This window comes from Aquarana catesbeiana, linkage group LG05 (genome assembly GCF_042186555.1).
Source record: "Aquarana catesbeiana isolate 2022-GZ linkage group LG05, ASM4218655v1, whole genome shotgun sequence".
In the NCBI taxonomy this organism is placed as follows: domain Eukaryota; kingdom Metazoa; phylum Chordata; class Amphibia; order Anura; family Ranidae; genus Aquarana; species Aquarana catesbeiana.
The window spans coordinates 245,048,676-245,069,959 of record NC_133328.1 but is presented as its reverse complement, the minus strand read 5'-3'; the positions used below and the strand labels follow the sequence as shown (position 1 = coordinate 245,069,959).

Here is a 21,284-nt window from a genome sequence, read left to right as displayed (position 1 = left end):
TACCGAGCCGAGGAGAGATGACATCATTTCCTCTGCCTCTGTGTACAATACAGAGGCAGGGAAATGATCCCATTGGCTGGGAGCGATCGAGAGGGGGGGGCCACAAATGGATGGCCTCCCCCTCACCACCGATCGCCGGGGGAAATTTGCCGACCGCTGCAGGCACCGGGGGGGGGGGTCCGATCGGACCCCCCACCCGCGGGCAGGCAAGGACATACCTGTAAGTCCTTTTGCCTGCCCGTGCCATTCTGCCGACGTATATAGTCGTGCGGCTGTCGGCAAGTGGTTAAGGTAGTAAATCTTCCGGTCTGTAAGTGGTTAAAGAGGGTTTCTAACCTCTTGTACACTGGGTCCTTGAACACAGGATTATTTTCCAGAGAAACTGTCAAGGTCTTGTTAAAGTGTTATAAAACACACAACAATATAATCAGTCTATATATGCAGTAAAGTATGCTATTTATGCGCACTGTGGGACCTAAGGGGTTAATCCTCTGCATTGTGTAAAAAGGCTGTTTGATCCCATCTTCTCTGATCCTACCTTTCTTCCACTGTCAATCCATCTTCCAATAAGGAGTCAATCTGTTCAGATTGATGTGTATTGCTAGAGAGTTTTTGTTTTCTTGAGGGGGGTGCATGTGATTGGCACAGGGCCTATCAGCACCTGTCCAGCAGAGGGTCAGGGGTCCTGCAGCCTCATAGGACAGTCAGACTAGAATGAAAACTCCTTCTACAAGCTTTAACTAGACACTGATAGAAGTCATAAGGCTGCTATATACTACTTATGAGAAAATGTATTTTAGCAGTTTATATTTACTAAAATAATTGCATACCCAACAGGATATTCCAGGGCAAAATGCTTCGAAGGGGCAAAACGTTTTTTTGGGGTGATTCCAGCGAGCATACAGGACAGGCTCTAAAAGCACACAAACTGGGAAAGTCTTACTGGGTTTGGGCATTTTTAAATAGCCCATGTGGTTTATTAAGGAATCATGGGTAACCCTGCGCTACGGTATCTGTCAAGCGAATGTATGTGGTGATAATAGGATCAAGGTAGGTAGGTGTTCCAGTTACCAAAAATGTATAGGAAAAAAATATATGTATGTAAAAAAGAAAGAAAAGAAGGAATTGCTGCCTCTACATATTGCTGCCACCTAAGTAGAGCAGGAAATTGGATTAAAAAGGGTAGAAATGGCGCTATTCCTCTCTGGTTTCAGTGTAGTGGAAAAGAATTGTATTGCAGTTTGTAAAACCTTTGGTCTAGCCCAAACCTAACCAAGTAAAAACGAAGAAAAAAGAATGGGAAACTGTGAAAGAACGGTGTTATACCCTCTGCCTTTATAAATCAGGCTGATGAACCAAAAATTAAACATGTGGGATAATTTGGCCTTCCTTGAGATCCAAATCCCAAAAGACCTATGGTATAAAAAATACCGCAAAGGTGTTAGTCCCCCTGTCTATCTCAAACAGGGTGAAGATAATAAATATTCATAGTGGCGTAGAATTTGTGCAATACCTAATGCAAGAACTAACAAGGTAAATAAGGTGTATAACGCCCTCTGGTGGGTGTTAGGATGATTAGTGTATCAAAAACTGAAAAATCTTAATCTAAAATTTAAATAACAAAAATAACAAAAAATATAAATAAAGCAAGGTGAACTAATGTGTTGCCACCTCCCGGGTAGGGAATATTAAATATATAAATCTTAGTGCATTCAGGAAAAAAATGAAAAAACGTGTGTTTGATCCTCTGTATCAGAGCCCAAACCTCAAGATGATATACAATTAAATAATAAATAAATATTCTCAGTGACACCGAATTGTGTTGTGTATCTAATGTGAAAAGCAGCAAAGTAGAAATGGTGTGTTGCACCCTCTGGTGGGTGTTGAAGTGATGAATGTGTCAAGAACCAAACTGGTTAAATCTAAATTGGAATATAAATGAACACGTTAGGCTAGTGTGCTACACCCTAGCTATGTTTTTTCATTTTTTTTCCTGAATGCACTAAGATTTATATATTTAATATTCCCTACCCTAGAGGGCAGGGAAACTTTCACAGTTTCCCATTCTTTTTTCTTCGTTTTTACGTGGTTTGGTTTGGGATAGACCAAAGATTTTACAAACTGCAAGACAATTCTTTTCCACTACACTGAAACCAGAGAGGAATAGCAACATTTCTACCCTTTTTAATCCACGTGGTTTATTGTTAACCATTTTTTTTTGTTTTCAGGTACGCTATTCAGCTGCAGCACTGATTTATTTTTCCTGTCGCATCATGGCAGCATACACTTTGGGTTGTGACTCTGCCCTCACAACCTGATAGGACCACATAGCTATAAATTGTAAAGAGGCCCCTGCCCCAGTATTCTCTTTTTTTTCCTCACCTGCAAGGACCAGACGATGTCAGAAGCACCCCCTTACCGAATTCGCCCCAGCCAGGTTCTAGCCTCTCCTGGGTGGAAGTCCTTACCTGTACAGCCTCTAAATGACCTAGATGGAAGGAACCCCACTCTGGTGATCTCAGGGGTATGTTAAAAACGGCTCCAGTATAAGCCTTAAAAAAGCTTAGTTGTGTGCAGCGGTCTCCATTACACTTTTTCATGCTTCCTGTGTGTTTTTCTGGGTGCTGTAGTCCCTCTGTGTTCCCCCTGGCTTGGCGAGCGCCTCGGGACTTCCGCGCATGCGCAGTGCTCTGGTCGATTTGCCAGGTTCCAAGATGGCGCAGAGCGGGGCGCGTCGCTACTGAGCATGTGCGAGTGGGTCGTGACCTCGGCCGCCATGGCGGTTCTTTTAAAAACCTCAATCTGTCATTATATGATGCCTCTGGTTACCTGAAGACACCCTGACTGCTTTATCAGCTCTGTTTGTCCTTCTGGCGTTTTTTCCCTTGGGGTAAGTGTTTTCCTTTCTATTGGTACCTGTGTTTGGCTGACTGCATGTTTATACCTGCCTGTGTCTCTGCCAGGTCTATCACAGTATTTCCTTTCCATGGAGACCGCTGCCCCAGCAGATCACCATCAGCCCAATAGGTAGGGGGGGGGGGGGGGATTTCCATGGTAAGTAGTGAAGATTGAAAAAGAGAGCAGGATCGTACTAATGCTGCCTAATTGGTCAGCCCTACCAGGTCATCAAGGTCGTCAAAATCAAGACGGAGAGAGACCTCACGCAGGAGAAGCCGCTCCAGCCATAGGCGAAGGCAGAAGTCGCTCAGCCCACAGAGGAAGCCGTAGGAGGAGTCGTTCCTACTCCAGGCATAGGCGTTCCTATCACAGGAGATCCCCTGCACGTAGACGTCAGTCTCCTGCACATCCCTCCCGGCCGGCAGGGAATGCTTGCTGGGTATGTGGGGCCACAGCCCTACCAGACAGACTGGCCTGCCGCAGATGTATGGATGAAGCCACCAGGGAGAAAGAGTTGGTCACTATAGAACCTACCGGAGTACCTGCTCTGCACGTCCCAACTCCAGATGTGGAGGTTACAGCTCAGAGCGTCTCACCATCCCATCCCAGCCCGTCAAGGGAACAGGAATTCCCGTCAGACGATGAAGAGCTGGAGGCATCAGCCGGGTTTGATTTCTTGCTCATAGGACCCTTTGCGAAGTCGGTCAAGGAAGCGATAAACTGGGAGGAGCCTGAGGAGGTACAACAAAAGCAGAGGAAATACTTCCCGAATCTCAAAAGAGTTCCGGAAGCCTTTCCATTCATAGAGGAGCTGGATGAGCTTATTAAGGAAGAATGGCAGATTCCGGAGAAGAAAATTAGTCTTTCCAACAGGCTTTCTAAGCTGTACCCTCTGAAAGAGCCCAAGGTATCTCCCTTGGTTTCCCCTCCAGTGGTAGACGCCTCTTTGATGCGCCTAGCCAGGCACGTGACGCTTCCCATTGAAGACGCAGTGACGTTCAGGGCCGTGCTGGACAGAAAGGTGGATACGGACCTCAAGAGGGCTTACCTTTTTGCAGGGGGTGCCTGCAGACCAGCAGTGACACTGGCCGACGTCGGGAAAGCTATTTCCGGTTGGTCATCGAATACCGCAAAGCTCGTCACCGAGGGCGCTGATCAAGACCAGATCATCAAGGCCTCAGCCTAGCAGGGGAGTTTGTGGCGGAAGCTTCCGTAGACACTATTAGGTCTGCATCGAGATCTATGTTAGCCACTGTAATGGCCAGGAGGGCGTTATGGCTTAAACCCTGGTCGGCCGACCCTGCCTCAAAATCTAATTGTTGTCGGATTCCATATGACGGGGTAAACCTCTTTGGCGCGAAGCTGGATACAGCGATTTCTAAAGTGACAGGTGGGAAGTCAGGCCTTATCCCTTCGGATAAAAGATCAAAACAACAGAGGGCGCCTCCCTTTAAGCGCAATCTCCCGGAAAGATACAGGGATGCAAAGTCCTATAGGCCTGGGAAGGAATACAGGAGAACTTGGAAGAACCCTCAGACGTCCTTCCTCAAATTCCAAAAACCCAAAACTCCTGCCTCCAATGAGCAGAAACCTTTTTGAAGGTACGCCCGCCCAACCAGCAGTAGTGGGTGCCAGGCTCACAAGTTTCAAGCTGGTTTGGGCGGAAATGATAAAGGATCCCTGGACAGTATCCACCATCCAGGTCGGTCACAGGTGGTCATTCAAATACCGCCCCCCAAGGGGTCACTTCTGCGCAACCAAGCTCCCTCCTTCCAGAGAGAAAAGGCTGTTCTTGGTTCAGTATATCCAAGATCTGCTACAGAAACGGGCAATAGTGGAAGTCTTACTATCCCAAAGAGGGCAGGGTTTCTATTCCCCGCTCTTCCTAGTAAGAAAGAAATCAGGGGACTTTCGTCCTGTCCTGGACCTAAAGAACCTCAACCGGTCAATCCGGGTAGAAACGTTCAGGATGGAAAGCCTACAATCAATCCTCCAAGCGATAAATCGGAGAGATTGGATGCTTTCGATCGATCTTCAGGACGCATACTTACATATCCCTATCCACGCAGAATTCCAGAGATTCCTCCGTTTCACTATAAGCAGTTGGCACTTCCAATTCCGAAGTCTCCCGTTCGGGATCTCCATCGCACCCAGGACATTCACGAAGGTCCTACTGCCTGTTATAGCCCACTTGAGAGAGAGAGGATTGAGAGTCCATCATTACCTGGACAACATTCTGCTTCTTTCGGACAACAAGGAGTCTCTCATCCAACATCGAGAGATCCTGGTCTCTACCCTACAGTCCCTAGGGTGGTTAATAAACTGGAAGAAAAGCAGTATCTATCCCACACAGAGGATGGTCTTCTTGGGGGCCGAACTAGACACGAGGGAGAACACAGTAGAGCTTCCAAGGGAGAAGATCCCTCCTCTGATCCAGAAGGTGAAGAAGGCTATTTCGGCCAAGAGGCTACCGGCCAGAGCATGCCTCAGTATCCTGGGCTCCTTAGCATCCACCATTCCGATAGTCCAGTGGGCGCAATGGAACTCGAGACCTTTCCAAATTTCCTTTCTGCGCCAGTGGAACGGTATCTCAATGTCCCAGTCGATTTACATCTCTCAGGAAGTGAAGCAATCATTGCTGTGGTGGACACGGTCTCGCAACCTGGTAAGGTGCAAACACATAATCACCCCTCACCAGGAGACGGTGACTTCAGATGCCAGTCTGCAAGGGTGGGGAGCCCACTATCAAGACTACGCGGCTCAAGGCCGCTGGCCATTCAGGACACAGGATTCAGTGTCAAATGTGTTGGAGATGAGAGCAGCATTTCAGGCCCTCCTGTCCTTCAGCCCCCTCTTGAGGGAGAAGCACATTCTTCTGAGGATGGACAACAGAGTTGCGGTTGCCTATATCAACAGGCAGGGGGGCACCAGAAGCAGGTCCATGATGCAGGAGGTCCGTCCTGTTCTAGAGTGGGCACAACTGAACCTATCGAGTTTAAGGGCAGTTTATGTACCGGGAGTCCAGAACGTGTTGGCCGACTCGATGAGCAGGAATTTCACCTCCAACCACGAGTGGTCCCTGAATCCACAGGCCTACTCCCTCATATCCCGAACTTGGGGTCCACCAGAGATAGACCTGGCCGCAACCCCGGAGAATACGAAATGCAGAAGATTCCTATCGAGGATCCCATTCCCTTCGGCGGAGGGGATGGATTGTCTTCTGCACCCCTGGAATTTTCATCTAGGATACATCTTCCCTCCAACTCCACTCATAGCGAGGTTTCTCCTGAGACTCAAGGAGTCATCGGTACTGGTGGTGGCAGTGATTCCCTTCTGGCCGAGGAGGCCATGGTTTACCACCCTGATGCAGCTGAATACGGCAGATCCCCTGCCTCTCCCGTTGTCATCGGACCTGCTCTCCCAGGGCCATCTTCTTCACCCGAACCCGGAGAAGCTACATCTGATGGCCTGGAGACTGAAAGGGCTAGGTACCTAGAGCAAGGCTGTTCCCAGAGGGTGGTGGATACCCTACTCCAGGCCAGGAGGCCTACTACGAATAACACGTACAGGCGAGTCTGGGAGAAGTTTATTGCCTTCGCTCAACAGCAAGGTTGGGACTCGCCGTCTGTGTCACAGGTCCTGGAGTTCCTTCAACTAGGCCTAGAGAAAGGCCTCAGGTCAAGTACCTTAAAGGTTCAAGTCTCGGCCCTGTCCGCCTTGACGGGTATCAGATGGGCACAAGATCCCCTCGTGGTTCAGTTCCAGCGGGCCTGTCTAAAACTGAGACCTCCTAGAAAGCCTTCCTTCCCAGTCTGGGACCTCTCAGTCGTGCTGGAAGCCCTATCCAAGGAACCCTTCTTTCCTAATGAGAGCATATCCTTATGGGATCTGACGCTGAAGGTCTCATTTCTGATAGCCATAACATCAGCTAAAAGGGTGTCAGAGATGCAGGCTTTAATGGTCAGTGATCCATATCTGGTTGTCTTGCCAGACAGATTGGTCTTAAGACCCTCCGACCGGTTCATCCCCAAGGTATCCTCATCCTTTCACTTCAACCAGGAAATTAACCTTCCAGCACTCAGTACGGAACAGGGCGACCCTCACCCACTGGATGTCAAGGGTAATGTCCTGGAGTATCTTTCAGTTACCAGATCCATCAGGAAAACGGAAAGCCTCCTAATCATTCCACATGGATTCAGGAGAGGTCAAGCGGCATCCTCACGCACCATTGCGTCATGGCTGGTGAAGACCATAAAAAAGGCCTATTCATTGAGTAGTCAGCAAGTACCTGAGGGCTTAAGGGCACATTCCACCAGGGCAGTGGCAACCTCCTGGGCGGCATATTGTAGAGTCTCGGCGGAGACAATTTGCAGAGCGGCCACCTGGTCTTCCAGGAACACCTTTATGACCCATTACAAAGTGGATTCCGCCTGTTTATCCACAGTGGATTTCGGAAGAGCCGTTATCCAGGCCAATTCTTCTGTTCTTTGATTAATAAACTTAGTTTGAATCCCCACCCAGTCTTTGCGAGTTACTCCCCAAAGTGTATGCTGCGCCATGATGCGACAGGAAAACGGAAAATTGTATACTCACCTTTCCGTAATTTTCCTTTCCTGTCGTATCTTCATGGCAGCATACAATCTCCCACCCTCTGAGGTGATATATACGGAGAATACTGGGGCAGGGGCCTCTTTACAATTTATAGCTATGTGGTCCTATCAGGTTGTGAGGGCGGAGTCACAACCCAAAGTGTATGCTGCCATGAAGATACGACAGGAAAGGAAAATTACGGAAAGGTGAGTATACAATTTTCCGTTATCTTGACAGCAACAGCGTTTGCTCCCACGATACGTAAAGCAGAGACTCCAGCGCTGTAGAAGGTGATTTCACCATCACAGTTAAAAAGGAACAGTTTAAAAATAAAGTAAAAAAGCAAAATAATTAAAAAAACAAAACAAAAAAAAATTCAAGCGTCGGTGTCATATGTAAAAAGCAACTGCACCATGCATGTGACATATCACTGCGAAGGTCAGATCGAGGGCAATAATTTTAGCAGTAGATCTCCTCTGTAAATCTAAAATGGTAACCTGTAAAGGCTTTTAAAAATGTAAGTGTGTTTTTTCCAAAAAATTGCGTTTGAAAAATCGCTGCGCAAATACTGTGTGAAAAAAAAAATTGCAACACCCACCATTTTAATCTTCAGGGCCTTTGCTTTAAAGAAAATATATAATGTTTGGGGGTTCAAAGTCATTTTCTTGCAAAAAAAAAAAAATTTTTCATGTAAACAAAAAGTGTCAGAAAGGGCTTTGTCCTCAAGTGGTTAGAAGAGTGGGTGATGTGTGACATAAGCTTCTAAATGTTGTGCATAAAATGCCAGGACAGTTCAACCCCCCCCCCCCCCCCCAAAAAAAAAAGACCCCTTATTTGCTGATGCCTGCGTGGGTTTCCTCTGGGTACTCCAGTTTCCTCCCACACTCCAAAGACATGATGGTAGGTTAATTGGATCCTGTCTAAATTGTCCCTAGTATGTATGAATGTGTGTTAGGGACCTTAGATTGTAAGCTCCTTGAGGGTAGGGACTGATGTGAATGTACAATGTATATGTAAAGCGCTGTGTAAATTGACGGCGCTATATAAGTACCTGAAATAAATAAATACATTTGCTGATAGGCATGTTGAGTCCATGGAATATTTTATATTTTGCCACAAGTTTCGGGAAAATTACACTTTTTTTTTTTTTTGCACAAAGTTATCACTAAATGATATATTGTTCAAACATGGCATGGTTATATGTGGAATTACAAACCAAAATACATTCTGCTGCTTTTCCCGAGTACGGGGATATCACATGTGTGAGACTTTTGGGAGCCTAGCCGTGTACAGGACCTCGAAAACCAATCACGGCCTTCAGGCTTTCTAAGGGCGTAAAATGGTGATTTCACTTCCTCACTACCGATCACAATTCCGGAGGCCCTGAAATATCAAGATAGTACAAAACCTCCACAAATTACCCCATTTTGGAAAGAAGACACTTCAAGCTTTTTGCTGAGAGGCATGTTGTGTCCATGAAATATTTGATATTTTGCCACAAGTTTCGGGAAAATTACACTTGTTTTTTTTTTTTTTTTTTTTTACATAAAGTTGTCACTAAATTATCTATTGCTCAAACATGCCATGGGCATATGTGAAATGACACCCCAAAATGCATTCTGCTGATTCTCCTGAGTACGGGGATACCACATGTGTGAGACTTTTTGGGAGCCTAACTGTGTACGGGACCCCAAAAACCAAGCACTGCCTTCAGGCTTTCTAAAAGGCATAAAATTGTGACTTCCTCACTACCTATCACAGTTACGGAGGCCCTGTCAAGATAACACAAAACTCCCACAAATGACCCCATTTTGGAAAGTAGACACCCCAAGATATTTGCTAAGAGGCATGGTGAGTGAGTATTTTGAAGATCTCATTTATTTTTGAAAATGAAGAAAAGAAAAATGTATTTATTTTTTTTTTTCAATTTTCAAAACTTTGTGACAAAAACCAAGATCTGCAAAATACTCAACATTTATTTTATTTCAGGTACTTATATAGCGCTGTCAATTTACGCAGCGCTTTACATATACATTGTACATTCACATCAGTCCCTACCCTCAATGAGCTTACAATCTAAGGTCCCTAACTCACATTCATACATACTAGGGACAATTTAGACAGGATCCAATTAACCTACCAGCATGTCTTTGGAGTGTGGGAGGAAACCGGAGTACCCGGAGGAAACCCACGCAGACACAGGGAGAACATGCAAACTCCAGGCAGGTAGTGTCGTGGTTGGGATTCGAACCAGCGACCCTTCTTACTGCTAGGCGAGAGTGCTACCACTACACCACTGTGCCGCCCCTCTCAGCAAATAGTTTGGGGTGTCTACTTTCCAAAATGGGGTCATTTTGGGGGGGTTTTGTGTTATCTGGGCATTTCATGGCCTTCGAAACTGTGATAGGCAGTGAGGAGTGAAATAAAAAATGTACGCCCTTAGAAAACCTGAAGGCGGTGATTGGTTTCCAGGGTCCTGTACACGGCTAGGCTCCCAAAAAGTCTCACACATGTGGTATCCCCGTACTCAGGAGAAGCAGCAGAATGTATTTTGGGGTGTAATTTCACATATGCCCATGGCATGTTTGAGCAATGGATCATTTAGTGACAACTTTGAGCAAAAAAAATTTAAAAAAAAAGTAATTTTCCCGCAACTTGTGGCAAAATATAAAATATTCCATGGACTCAACATGCCTAACAGCAAATAGCTTGGGGTGTCTACTTTCCAAAATGCGGTCATTTGGGCATTGGGGGGGGGGGGGGGGGTGTTGTGCTATCTTGGCATTTTATGGCCTTCGAAACTGTGATAGTGAGGAGTGAAATCAAAAATGTACACCCTTAGAAATCCTGAAGGCGGTGCTTGGTTTTTGGGGTCCTGTACGAGGCTAGGCTCCCGAAAAGTCTCACACATGAGGTATCCCCATACTCAGGAGAAGCAGCAGAATGTATTTTGGGGTGTAATTCCACATATAACCATGGCACGTGTGAGCAATATATCATTTAGTGACAACTTTGTGGATTTTTTTTTTCCGTCATTTTTCAATCACTTGTTACAAAGAAATAAAGTATTCAATGGGCTCAACATGCCTCTTGGCAATTTCCTTGGGGTGTCTACTTTCCAAAATGGGGTCATTTAGCACCTCAAGAAATGAGATAGGTAGTCAAACTAAAAGCTGCGTAAATTCCAGAAAATGTACCCTAGTTTGTAGACGCTATATCTTTTGCGCAAACCAATAAATACACACTTAAACATTTTTTTTTTACCAAAGACATGTGGCTGAATACATTTTGGCCTAAATGTTTGACTAAAATGAAGTCTGTTAAATTTTTTTTTATAACAAAAAGTAGAAAATATCATTAAAAAAAAACATTTTTTTGGTGTTTTTCCGTTTATATCGCAAAAAATAAAAATTACAGAGGCAATCAAATACCATCAAAAAGAAGCTCTATTTGTGGGAAAAAAGGACGCAATTTTGTTTGGGTACACAATTGCATGGCCGCGCAATTACCAGTTAAAGCAGCGCAGTGTAAAAAGTGCTCTGGTCATCGAACAGCCAAATCCTCCAGGGCTGAAGTGGTTAATGAATAAAAAAACAAAACACAATATATACCCCAATTCTTTTGTATAATATGAAAGATGATGTTACACTAAGTAAATAGATATCCAACATATCATGCTTTAATATTGGCGCGCTTCTGGAATGACGCCAAGCTACTTAAAAATTTCCGTTTTAAAAATTTCTACAGGTTACCAGTTTAGAGTTACAGAGGTCTAGTGCTAGAATTAATGTAAACATCCCTTGCGATAATACAGCATGACAGGTCCTCTTTATGGAGAGATCTGGAGTCTTGGACTTTTATCGGAATCCAAAAAAAATACCAGGGTTATGGCATCTAGTTGCAGCCATATCCCCGGTATTAAATGTCAAAATCATTACGTAAATTCCCAGTTAGGCGGTTGGCAAGTGGTTAAGCTACGTTCAATGCAGTGAAAGCTACATTTTTTAAAACTGATAGGCAATGATTTTCTTCAAACAGGAGTTTTACTTTAATATGGGGGCACGATCATTATTCATACAAACAGATTATCAGGAAGCAAAAGTTAAGTTATTCACAAAAAGTAATTAGAATTTACACCCAAGGGACAACACTGTTGGACATGTACCACATGCCTGCAGGAATAACAGTGTGCCTAGTGAGGCGAGAGAAAGCAGAAAAATTAAACATGACATACACAGCTAAGTGAACGAGATGGAGAAAAAAATTGAACCAGTTTTACAGTAAGTCTTTATAAGTGTCACATACCTTTAAACTACCTGGATGAAAGGATACAGTTTTCATCACCGTGTTTATTCTTAGGTGGTCCTGGCATATTTAGTAAAACCAGCTGTGCATGCTGAGATCTATTACGCACAACTTCATTCAGCTTTACAGCAGTGTGCATTCTCCTAACATTTGACTGATTTCTGCAAAACAGTTTAATGACAATAAGAATTTTCTATTCACACACGTATGCAACACGATTAAGAAGGGTTAACCAAATCAGACATGTTTATTGGATAGTAGATGCTACTAATAACCCAGCTGATAATATCCCCCCCTCCTCCGTGCCCTCCTCGATGACTTTGCCATCAAGATCAGTCCCCTTCAGGGTACTAAGTGTAATCATAGACTCTGACCTATGATTTCAGGCCCCAATTCCAATCACTGTCAAAAGTTTGTAAACTTCACCTCCGTAATATCTCTAAAATGTGCCTTGCCTTAACTATTGCAATGCCCTTCTCATAGGCCTACCTCTCCATAGGCTATCGCCTCTTTAGTATATCATGAATTCTGCTGCCAGAGTCATCCATCTTAACAACCACTCAGGGTCTGCCACCCCTCTCTGCCAATCCCTCCCCTGGCCTCCAATTGCCCAGCAAATAAAATTCAAAATACTAATAACAACATACAAAGCCATACACAACTCTGCGCACAGCTACATTACCAATCTTGTCTCCAAATATCACCCAAACGTCCTCTCCGCTCCTCCCAAGACCTACTGCTCTCAAGCTCTCGTCTCCTCCTCCCATGCTGGTCTCCAGGACTTCTCCAGAGCCTCTCCCATCCTCTGGAACCCTCTACCTCGGTCTGTCCGGTTATCTCATTCTCTAGCTGCCTTTAGACGATCCTCTTCAGGGAAGCCCATCACACCTCCAACTAAATGAACTTTTATTACTTCCATCAGCTCATCCCCCACAGTTATAACCTTTTGTACCACTTACCCCACCCTTTTAGATTGTAAGCCCTTATGAGCAGGGCCCCCTTAACCCTGTATTTTTTTGATGATGGATGGATGTGCTGGAACTGTAATGTCTCCCTTCATATTGTAAAGCACTGTCAGAGGCGGCTCTCTAATTAGGCGAAATAGGCGGTGGCCTCAGGCCTCGCAGTCATAGGGGCCTCGCACAGCTGGATTGTTTACCTAATTAGAGAGCCGCCTCGTTCAGCAGCAGAGATCTCCTCCATCACACAGTCCCGAGTCCCCTCGTTTTGTTACAGGGAGAGATAGGCTGCGAGTGAGATGTGTGATCGGAGCTCACAGACAGGGAGAGCCGCTCAGCATAGCCTGTTCTGACAGATCTCCCCCCTCCCCCTGCTGCCGCACAGCCAGACAGAAGAGGAGAGAGAGCTTCTGCTCCTCCTCCTCCCGCCCTCTCCTCCTGTGTCTGCCCCGCCCACTCTCCTTGGCAGTGTTCTCTGCTCTGCCTCAGAGAAGGGGATGTATGGGCAGGAAGATTCAAGCTGGAGCCCAGGAAAGAGAAAAGGACAAGGGGAGTCTGATCCATCCATCCATCCTGCCTCCCAGTGAGTACACTGATGTAGGGGATGCTCTTCCTTCCCTTCTTCCTCCATTCCCCTTCTTTTTCTTTCTTTCCATCCATCTTTTTTTCTCTTTCTTTCTTTCTTTCTCTCTTTCTTTCTTTCTCTCTTTCTTTCTTTCTTTCCATCTTTCTTTCTTTCTTTCCACCCATCCATCTTTATCTTTCTTTCCTTCCATCTTTCTCTTTCTTTCTTTCTTTCTTTCTTTCTCTTTCTTTCTTTCCTTCCATCCCTTCCATCCATCTTTCTTTCTCTTTCTTTCTTTCCTTCTCTTTCTCCTTCTCTCTCTTTCTCCTTCTCTTTCTTTCTCTCTCTTTCTTTCTCTTTCTTTCTATTTCTTTCTTTCCATCTTTCTTTCTATCCTTCCATCCCTTCCATCCATCTTTCTTTCCTTCTCTTTCTCCTTCTCTTTCTTTCTCTCTTTCTTTCTTTCTTTTTCTTTCTTTCTTTCTTTCCTTCCATCCATCCTTCTTTCTTTCTATCCATCTTTCTTTCTTTCTTTCCATCCATCCATCCTTCTTTCTTTCTTTCTTTCTATCCATCTTTCTTTCTTTCTTTCTTTCTTTCCTTCCATCCATCTTTCTTTCTTTCTTTCTTTCTTTCTTTCCATCTTTCTTTCTTCCACCCATCCATCTTTATCTTTCTTTCCTTCCATCTTTCTTTCTCTTTCTTTCTATTTCTTTCTTTCCATTTTTCTTTCTCTTTCTTTCTTTCCTTCCATCTTTCTTTCTTTCCTTCCATCCCTTCCATCCATCTTTCTTTCTCTTTCTTTCTTTCCTTCCATCTTTCTTTCTCTTTCTTTCTTTCCTTCCATCTTTCTTTCTCTTTCTTTCCTTCCTTCCATCTTTCTTTCCTTCCATCTTTCTTTCTCTTTCTTTCTTTCCTTCCATCTTTCTTTCTCTTTCTTTCCTTCCATCCATCTCTCTTTCTCTTTCTTTCTTTCCTTCCTTCCATCTCTCTTTCTCTTTCTTTCTTTCCTTCCATCTTTCTTTCTTTCCTTCCATCCATCTTTCTTTCTCTTTCTTTCTTTCCTTCCATCCCTTCCATCCATCTTTCTTTCTCTTTATTTCTTTCCTTCCATCCATCTTTCTTTCTCTTTCTTCCTTTCCTTCCTTCCATCTTTCTTTCTCTTTCTTTCTTTCCTTCCATCCATCTTTTTCTTTCTTTCTTTCTTTTTCTATTTCTTTCTTTCCATCTTTCTTTCTCTTTCTTTCTTTCCTTCCATCTTTCTTTCTTTCCATCTTTTTTTCTCTTTCTTTCTTTCCTTCCATCTTTCTTTCTCTTTCTTTCTTTCCTTCCATCTTTCTTTCTCTTTCTTTCTTTCCTTCCATCTTTCTTTCTCTTTCTTTCCTTCCATCTTTCTTTCTCTTTCTTTCTTTCTCTTTCTTTCTTTCCTTCCATCTTTCTTTCTCTTTCTTTCTTTCCTTCCATCCATCTTTCTTTCTTTCCTTCCATCCATCTTTCTTTCTCTTTCTTTCTTTCCTTCCATCCCTTCCATCCATCTTTCTTTCTCTTTATTTCTTTCCTTCCATCCATCTTTCTTTCTCTTTCTTTCCTTCCTTCCTTCCATCTTTCTTTCTCTTGCTTTCTTTCCTTCCTTCCATCTTTCTTTCTCTTGCTTTCTTTCCTTCCTTCCATCTTCCTTCCATCTTTCTTTCTTTCCTTCCTTCCATCTTTCTTTCTCTTGCTTTCTTTCCTTCCTTCCATCTTTCTTTCTCTTGCTTTCTTTCCTTCCATCCATCTTTTTCTCTTTCTTTCTCTCTTTCTTTCTTTCTCTCTTCTTTCTTTCTCCTCTCTTTCTTTCTTTCTCTTTTTCTTTCTTTCTTTCTCTCTTTCTCTTTCTTTCTTTCTTTCTTTCTCTTTCCTTCCTTCCATCCTTCTCTTTCTTTCTTTCTTTCTTTCTTTCTTTCTTTCTTTCTCTTTCCATCTTTCTTTCTTTCTCTTTCTTTCTATTTCTTTCTTTCCATCTTTCTTTCTCTTTCTTTCTTTCCTTCCATCTTTCTTTCTCTTTCTTTCTTTCCTTCCATCTTTTTTTCTCTTTCTTTTTTTCCATCCATCTTTCTTTCTCTTTCTTTCTTTCCTTCCATCTTTTTTTCTCTTTCTTTCTTTCCTTCCATCTTTTTTTCTCTTTCTTTTTTTCCATCCATCTTTCTTTCTCTTTCTTTCTTTCCTTCCATCTTTTTTTCTCTTTCTTTTTTTCCATCCATCTTTCTTTCTTTTTCTTTCTTTCCTTCCATCTTTTTTTCTCTTTCTTTTTTTCCATCCATCTTTCTTTCTCTTTCTTTCCTTCCATCTTTTTTTCTCTTTCTTTCTTTCCTTCCCTCTTTCTTTCTTTCCTTCCATCCATCTTTCTTTCTTTCCTTCCATCCATCTTTCTTTCTCTTTCTTTCTTTCCTTCCATCCCTTCCATCCATCTTTCTTTCTCTTTCTTTCCTTCCATCCATCTTTCTTTCTCTTTCTTTCCTTCCATCCATCTTTCTTTCTCTTTCTTTCTTTCTTTCCTTCCTTCCATCTTTCTTTCTCTTTCTTTCTTTCCTTCCATCTTTCTTTCTCTTTCTTTCTTTCCTTCCATCTTTCTTTCTTTCTTTCTTTCCTTCCTTCCTTCCTTCCATCTTTCTTTCTTTCTTTCTTTCTTTCTTTCTTTCTTTCTTTCTTTCTTTATTTCCTTTCATCTTTCTTTCTCTTTCTTTCATCTTTCTTTCTCTTTCTTTCATCTTTCTTTATCTTTCTTTCTTTCCTTCCATCTTTCTCTTTCTTTCTTTCCTTCCATCTTTCTCTTTCTTTCTTTCCTTCCATCTTTCTCTTTCTTTCTTTCCTTCCATCTTTCTCTTTCTTTCTTTCCTTCCATCTTTCTCTTTCTTTCTTTCCTTCCATCTTTCTCTTTCTTTCCTTCCATCTTTCTCTTTCTTTCTTTCCTTCCATCTTTCTTTCTCTCTTTTTCTCTTTCCTTCCTTCCTTCTCCACCCATCCCCCTTTATTTCTCTCTTTGTGACAGCCTACCAGAATAGGTAGGGTCTGTGAGAGCAGCTTCCCTGTGCAGCTCTGCTTGAGGAAAATATATCTTTATTATGCCCACTTACCTACCCCCTGTACTGTCCACTCCCCTATACTGTACCCTCCTAATACAGTTCATTTTCATCCCTTGAATTATTTTTCCCATTATGGGAGTGAGTGGGGCCTCATGTCTAAGTTTTGCCTAAGGCCTCACAAAGCCTAGAGCCGCCTCTGAGCACTGTGCAATATAAATCCTGTATAATAATATTAATATTGCTTAGCAATGTGCACAAGAAAATGCAGGTGTACACAAGGTTTATGTTATTTTGTTAAGTTATTATTATGAAACTCAAATTATTTTAGTATGAAACAGTCTGTAGTTTAACTTACAGGTTCTCCCATTCCCTGTAAGCATAAAAAAAAAAAAAAGGAGTAAGGTGTACAACATTTACTGGAGCTGTATTCGATTTATATTCTCATTTTTACTTGTGTGCGAGGCAAAAGAAATATTGTTTATAGAAGGTACTGGCAATGGCAGCTCCCATATTTCCCTTGTGACAAATTTATGCAAAATTATAAAATACTTTGTGCTATACCTTACTTGGGAATACTGGGTAGGATAAGCAAAGCAGCAGGATGCAAAAGTAACAAAATATTGGGATATATAAAACAAGACGGAAAATAGTGATTCCAGTACAGTATTGCGTTTATATAAATCTAGAACATGGGCCCAGTTTTGGGCACCATACTATAAAAAGGACATTCTAGAGAGGGTTCAAAGGTGGGTAACTAAATTAACAAAATTAATGGAAACATCTTATGTATAATGAAAGATTGTATTCACTCTGGAAAAAATATTTGGTAAATTAACATTTTACTCAAAGGACTGAAAAGGGACATAGGGACATAATTTATTAAAAAAAGAATGAATATTTTCTTGAAGAAATACTGGGCAACCTGTGGAGTTTCCTTTACAATAGTGTTAGTGGTTACCCAAAATTAAAAACCACAAATCTCAGGGATAACCTGTTATGTAACCTCCTTGAAAATTTTCAATGAAAAATGATTGTACCAGAAAACTGCAAATTTCACAATGCATCAATAATATACTAAACAATAATTTCAGCAACATGCCTCATTCATATTCTTATATTGCACTTATATTGCATTGAGATTATGTTCTCTCCTGCGATAAATTACTCTGTGGGATGGCAATGGCAAAAATAATTACATTTAAAAGAAGCACCTCATGTGTTTGCATGCTGACAGGCTGCCCCATGTTTGTATTCTAACAAGTTAAATGATTCACACAACACTAATGTCTTAAAAAAACTTCTAAAATAATTTTTTGTGATTTTACAAAAAATATGTGAAGATGATTCAATTTAAAGTCTAAAATGTTTAAAGTCAGTTCGTCCAAAAGTTATAATACTAGATGTGTCAGTCCCCTGACTTCTTGCATACCTTGGACAGAGAGAAAAGAAAGAAAAACTGCACAAGGTGTGAGCTGGTGGTAGATAGCTCAGAAAAATTAAATCAAAAACTGATAAACTGTGACAAGCAGCAATTCAAAATATATGACACCCATATAGCAATTAAATAAGCAAACACAAGAATTGCGCTAATAAATAAACATAAGCGAAAAAAAAATGAATGAACTAAGTGAAATATTAATCACTACACAAATTATGTGATATATATTAACCGGACTTGGTTTGTGTAATACACAAAATCAAATAATATATACGTCTCTGTGATAACTGATATCAAATGTCATCCACCCGTGCAAAACAAAAGAAAAGAACAATGTAGTCCGCATGAGACGGTCTTCAGCTATTGTGTAATGTAGAAATGTGATCCACCACTGGTATAGAAGGGGTTACTCCTTAATAGACAGGCATGTTCCCTTATTACAGAGGATCATGAAAAGCATGACAGCTGTAACTTTGAGTATATCTCCCGTGCTGGTCTGCCGCTAGGACCTCGGATCATCACATTAAATAGATCAGCTCAGACGGAATGCATGGCATGTAATAGAAATAGGGAAACTCTGATCGTGTAAAACCTGATTAACTTGTCAGAAAAGGAAGGGGCAGCTTCTATCATCCAAGAGAGATGTCCCATATATTAACACAGCAGATCTCATTCAAAGGCGGTTCTGCACCTAACGCTTGTCAATCCATCAAGGACATCTAACATATCACTCCTGCCAAAACAGTCCTGCCAGCAATATCCAGCATTCATATCATTACAACACAGGAAAGGTGCAGCTGAGCCGATCTATTTAATATGATAGATGTAGTCCGTCTCATGCGGACTACATTGTTCTTTTGTTTTGCACGGGTGGATGACATTTGATATCAGTTATCACAGAGACTTATATATTATTTGATTTTGTGTATTACACAAACCAAGTCCGGTTAATATATATCACATAATTTGTGTAGTGGTTAATATTTCACTTAGTTCATTCATTTTTTTTCATTTATGTATATTTATTAGCGCGATTCCTGTGTTTGCATATCTTGGACAGATCCAAAGTAGGAGCTGTCTACTACCTTTGAGTTTTAGATGTCCTGGCACCACCTGCACCATTTTCCCTAACATTGCAAATAAAGCCTTTGTTTGCAAAGGATTAATATTTCAACTTGATCACAGAGTGAACTATTTTATTGTAAGATACCAAGCTGATAATATGTTGTAACTGAGTGTTCCTTGCAATGCATTCATCAGTCCTGTGTGTATTACAATAGCTTTGTACTGTTCTGCCACATTGTTTTCTGTGGTCTCTTGTAGTGTATTTTCCCTGTGTGCTCTGTGCCTAAGGTAGTATGCAATAAACACTGATCAGCCATAACATTATGCCCACCCACCTAATATTGAGTAGGTCCCCTTTTGCCACCAAAGCAGCCCTGACCCATCGAGGCATGGACTTTGAAACAACAACCACAGGGTCAGGTATCTCCTCAGTGCCTGGTTTATTCCCATTGACCCTGCACTAGCATGCCCCGCACTTGAAAGTGACAGGGCGGATAAGGAAGGGGGGATGGGGGCACTTTAAAAGCACGGCTGAACCAGGTGGCTTTACGGCCCCCAACCACTAGTATGAAAGAGCTCTTGTCAGATAAGGGTACTCACTGAGGCCGAGATGCTGAGAGCGGTAACCTCTTGCGACTAAGCGCACTCCACTCCTGAAGATGGTACAGGGGGTGAAGGGCACAAAGAGGCACGAGTCACCAGCAGGCTGGGCAGGTCTTGCGTGAAGGTCACCAGCAGGGAGACAGCTGTGTAGGACTGGAAGATGCTGAAGCTCAAGAAGGAAGATGAACAGCTAATCCAACAACAGGCCGGGGGTAAAACACCAATGACTAGTAAGAGTCTCTTAGCAAAAACAGTCTAGTGCAAAGGTCTGTCAGCAGGCTGATGACTTAGTACTGAAGATTGATAGCAAAGTCCGTAAACAGGCCGAGGGTCAAACACAGGTAACTTGAGGCAAAGTCTGTAAGCAAGCCAGGGGTCGAGCACTAAAGAAAATAGCAAAGTCCAGGAGCAGGCTGCGTATCAATCACTGGAGACAGGAAGCAATATCCGTAGACAGGTCGAGGGTCAAACACAGGAAGCAAGAGGAGAAGTCCGAGAGGCAAGCCGAGGGTCAGAAGCAGGAAGAGATCTGAGCAGGTCAAGGTCAATCCGGGTCACAACAGGTAATCAAGAATCAGGATACAAGCAGGAAGCACACGGGGAGCTGAAAGACAAACCAGCAATCTGGTCATGGCACAGACCGGCTTTATAGGCCAGTGGGAGGCTCATATTGTGCGCATGCTATTGCGTTTGACGTGCCGCTGAATCGCTCACGTGCATTAGCCGTTTCGCTGAATTGCGCACACACACACATTAGCCGTTTAGCTGAATTGCGCACATGCATTAGCTGTTTTGCTGTATTGTGCCCAGGGATGCGCCGGAGTGCCGCTCTACCGCGCATGTGGGAAGGAAGGCAGCGATATTGGCGAGACTGGTACTTGCTTCTTTCCTGACAGCTCTAAAACATATACAATCTGTTTAAATAAACAGTTCCAAAAGGACACATGGTATTCATGCAAAACATGGTTGGGAAAAAGCCATTGCTAATTTTAATCCATTATAGCAAAGTGGCAAAATTATCGTACTGACTTTATCAAGGTAAGATAATGTTTTCATATAATGTTATTTCCAAGAAAATAAGAGTTAAAGTGTTCAAAAAGGGCAAATAAAATAGCAGCTTTCTTTTAATTCTGTGAACTATTTCCTAGATATACAGTAGGTGCACAGGTTTAACATTATTGAAAAACGCACAAGAGCCAAACCTTTTTGATTTCGGCTAAAATTTGGAGAAGTATTAAAACATCTGGGGGGTTTTATTGCAGTCTTTACTTACACTGTTGGAGTTTCCCCCCTCACTTCCTGCCCAAGAGTGTTTAGAACCAAAGAGAGTGGGGATTTTTAAGGTGCACATCAATTGAATAGATATCAAATATTTTTGTATAAAAAGATTTTTATTTTATTAGGAAAGTACAATAAAAATATATTTTTTTCACATAAAAATGTAAAAAGGAGATTTATATATGGAAGTGCCACATGTATTTAATTGCAGTAACACAGCAAAAAGGATGTACTTCCCAACATGTTTCGCCCATCTGTTGGGCTTCCTCAGGGGATGCTGGTCACATGCAGAATACACTGCCTTCTGTATCTCCTAGAAGATGGAGGGGGGAAGAGGGGAGAACGGGGTAGGTCTGCCAGGATAAATGCTGCCGCCGTACCGAGGTAGCCCCGCGCTGAAGGTGAGCGTAGATGGTACCAAAAGGCTAGAAAGGCAGATATGGCAGCTGGCTTAATGCCAGGGACCACACACCTCCCAGGATACAAATCACTTCATAGGAATACCTCCTGAGTGGAGAGTT

At 42.6% G+C, this 21,284-nt stretch overlaps 1 protein-coding gene across 3 annotated transcripts in view; it reads right to left on the bottom strand.

The window, feature by feature from the left end:
• The window catches only part of SLC12A7 (solute carrier family 12 member 7), a 919,795-nt gene that overhangs the window by 11,299 nt on the left and 887,212 nt on the right, over window positions 1-21,284 (bottom strand). For all 3 annotated transcript variants that reach the window (XM_073630658.1, XM_073630657.1, XM_073630659.1), the window contains exon 23: window positions 11,821-11,954. In XM_073630658.1, the coding sequence (XP_073486759.1) occupies window positions 11,821-11,954 (134 nt within the window). The remainder of the gene's footprint in view (window positions 1-11,820; window positions 11,955-21,284) is intronic.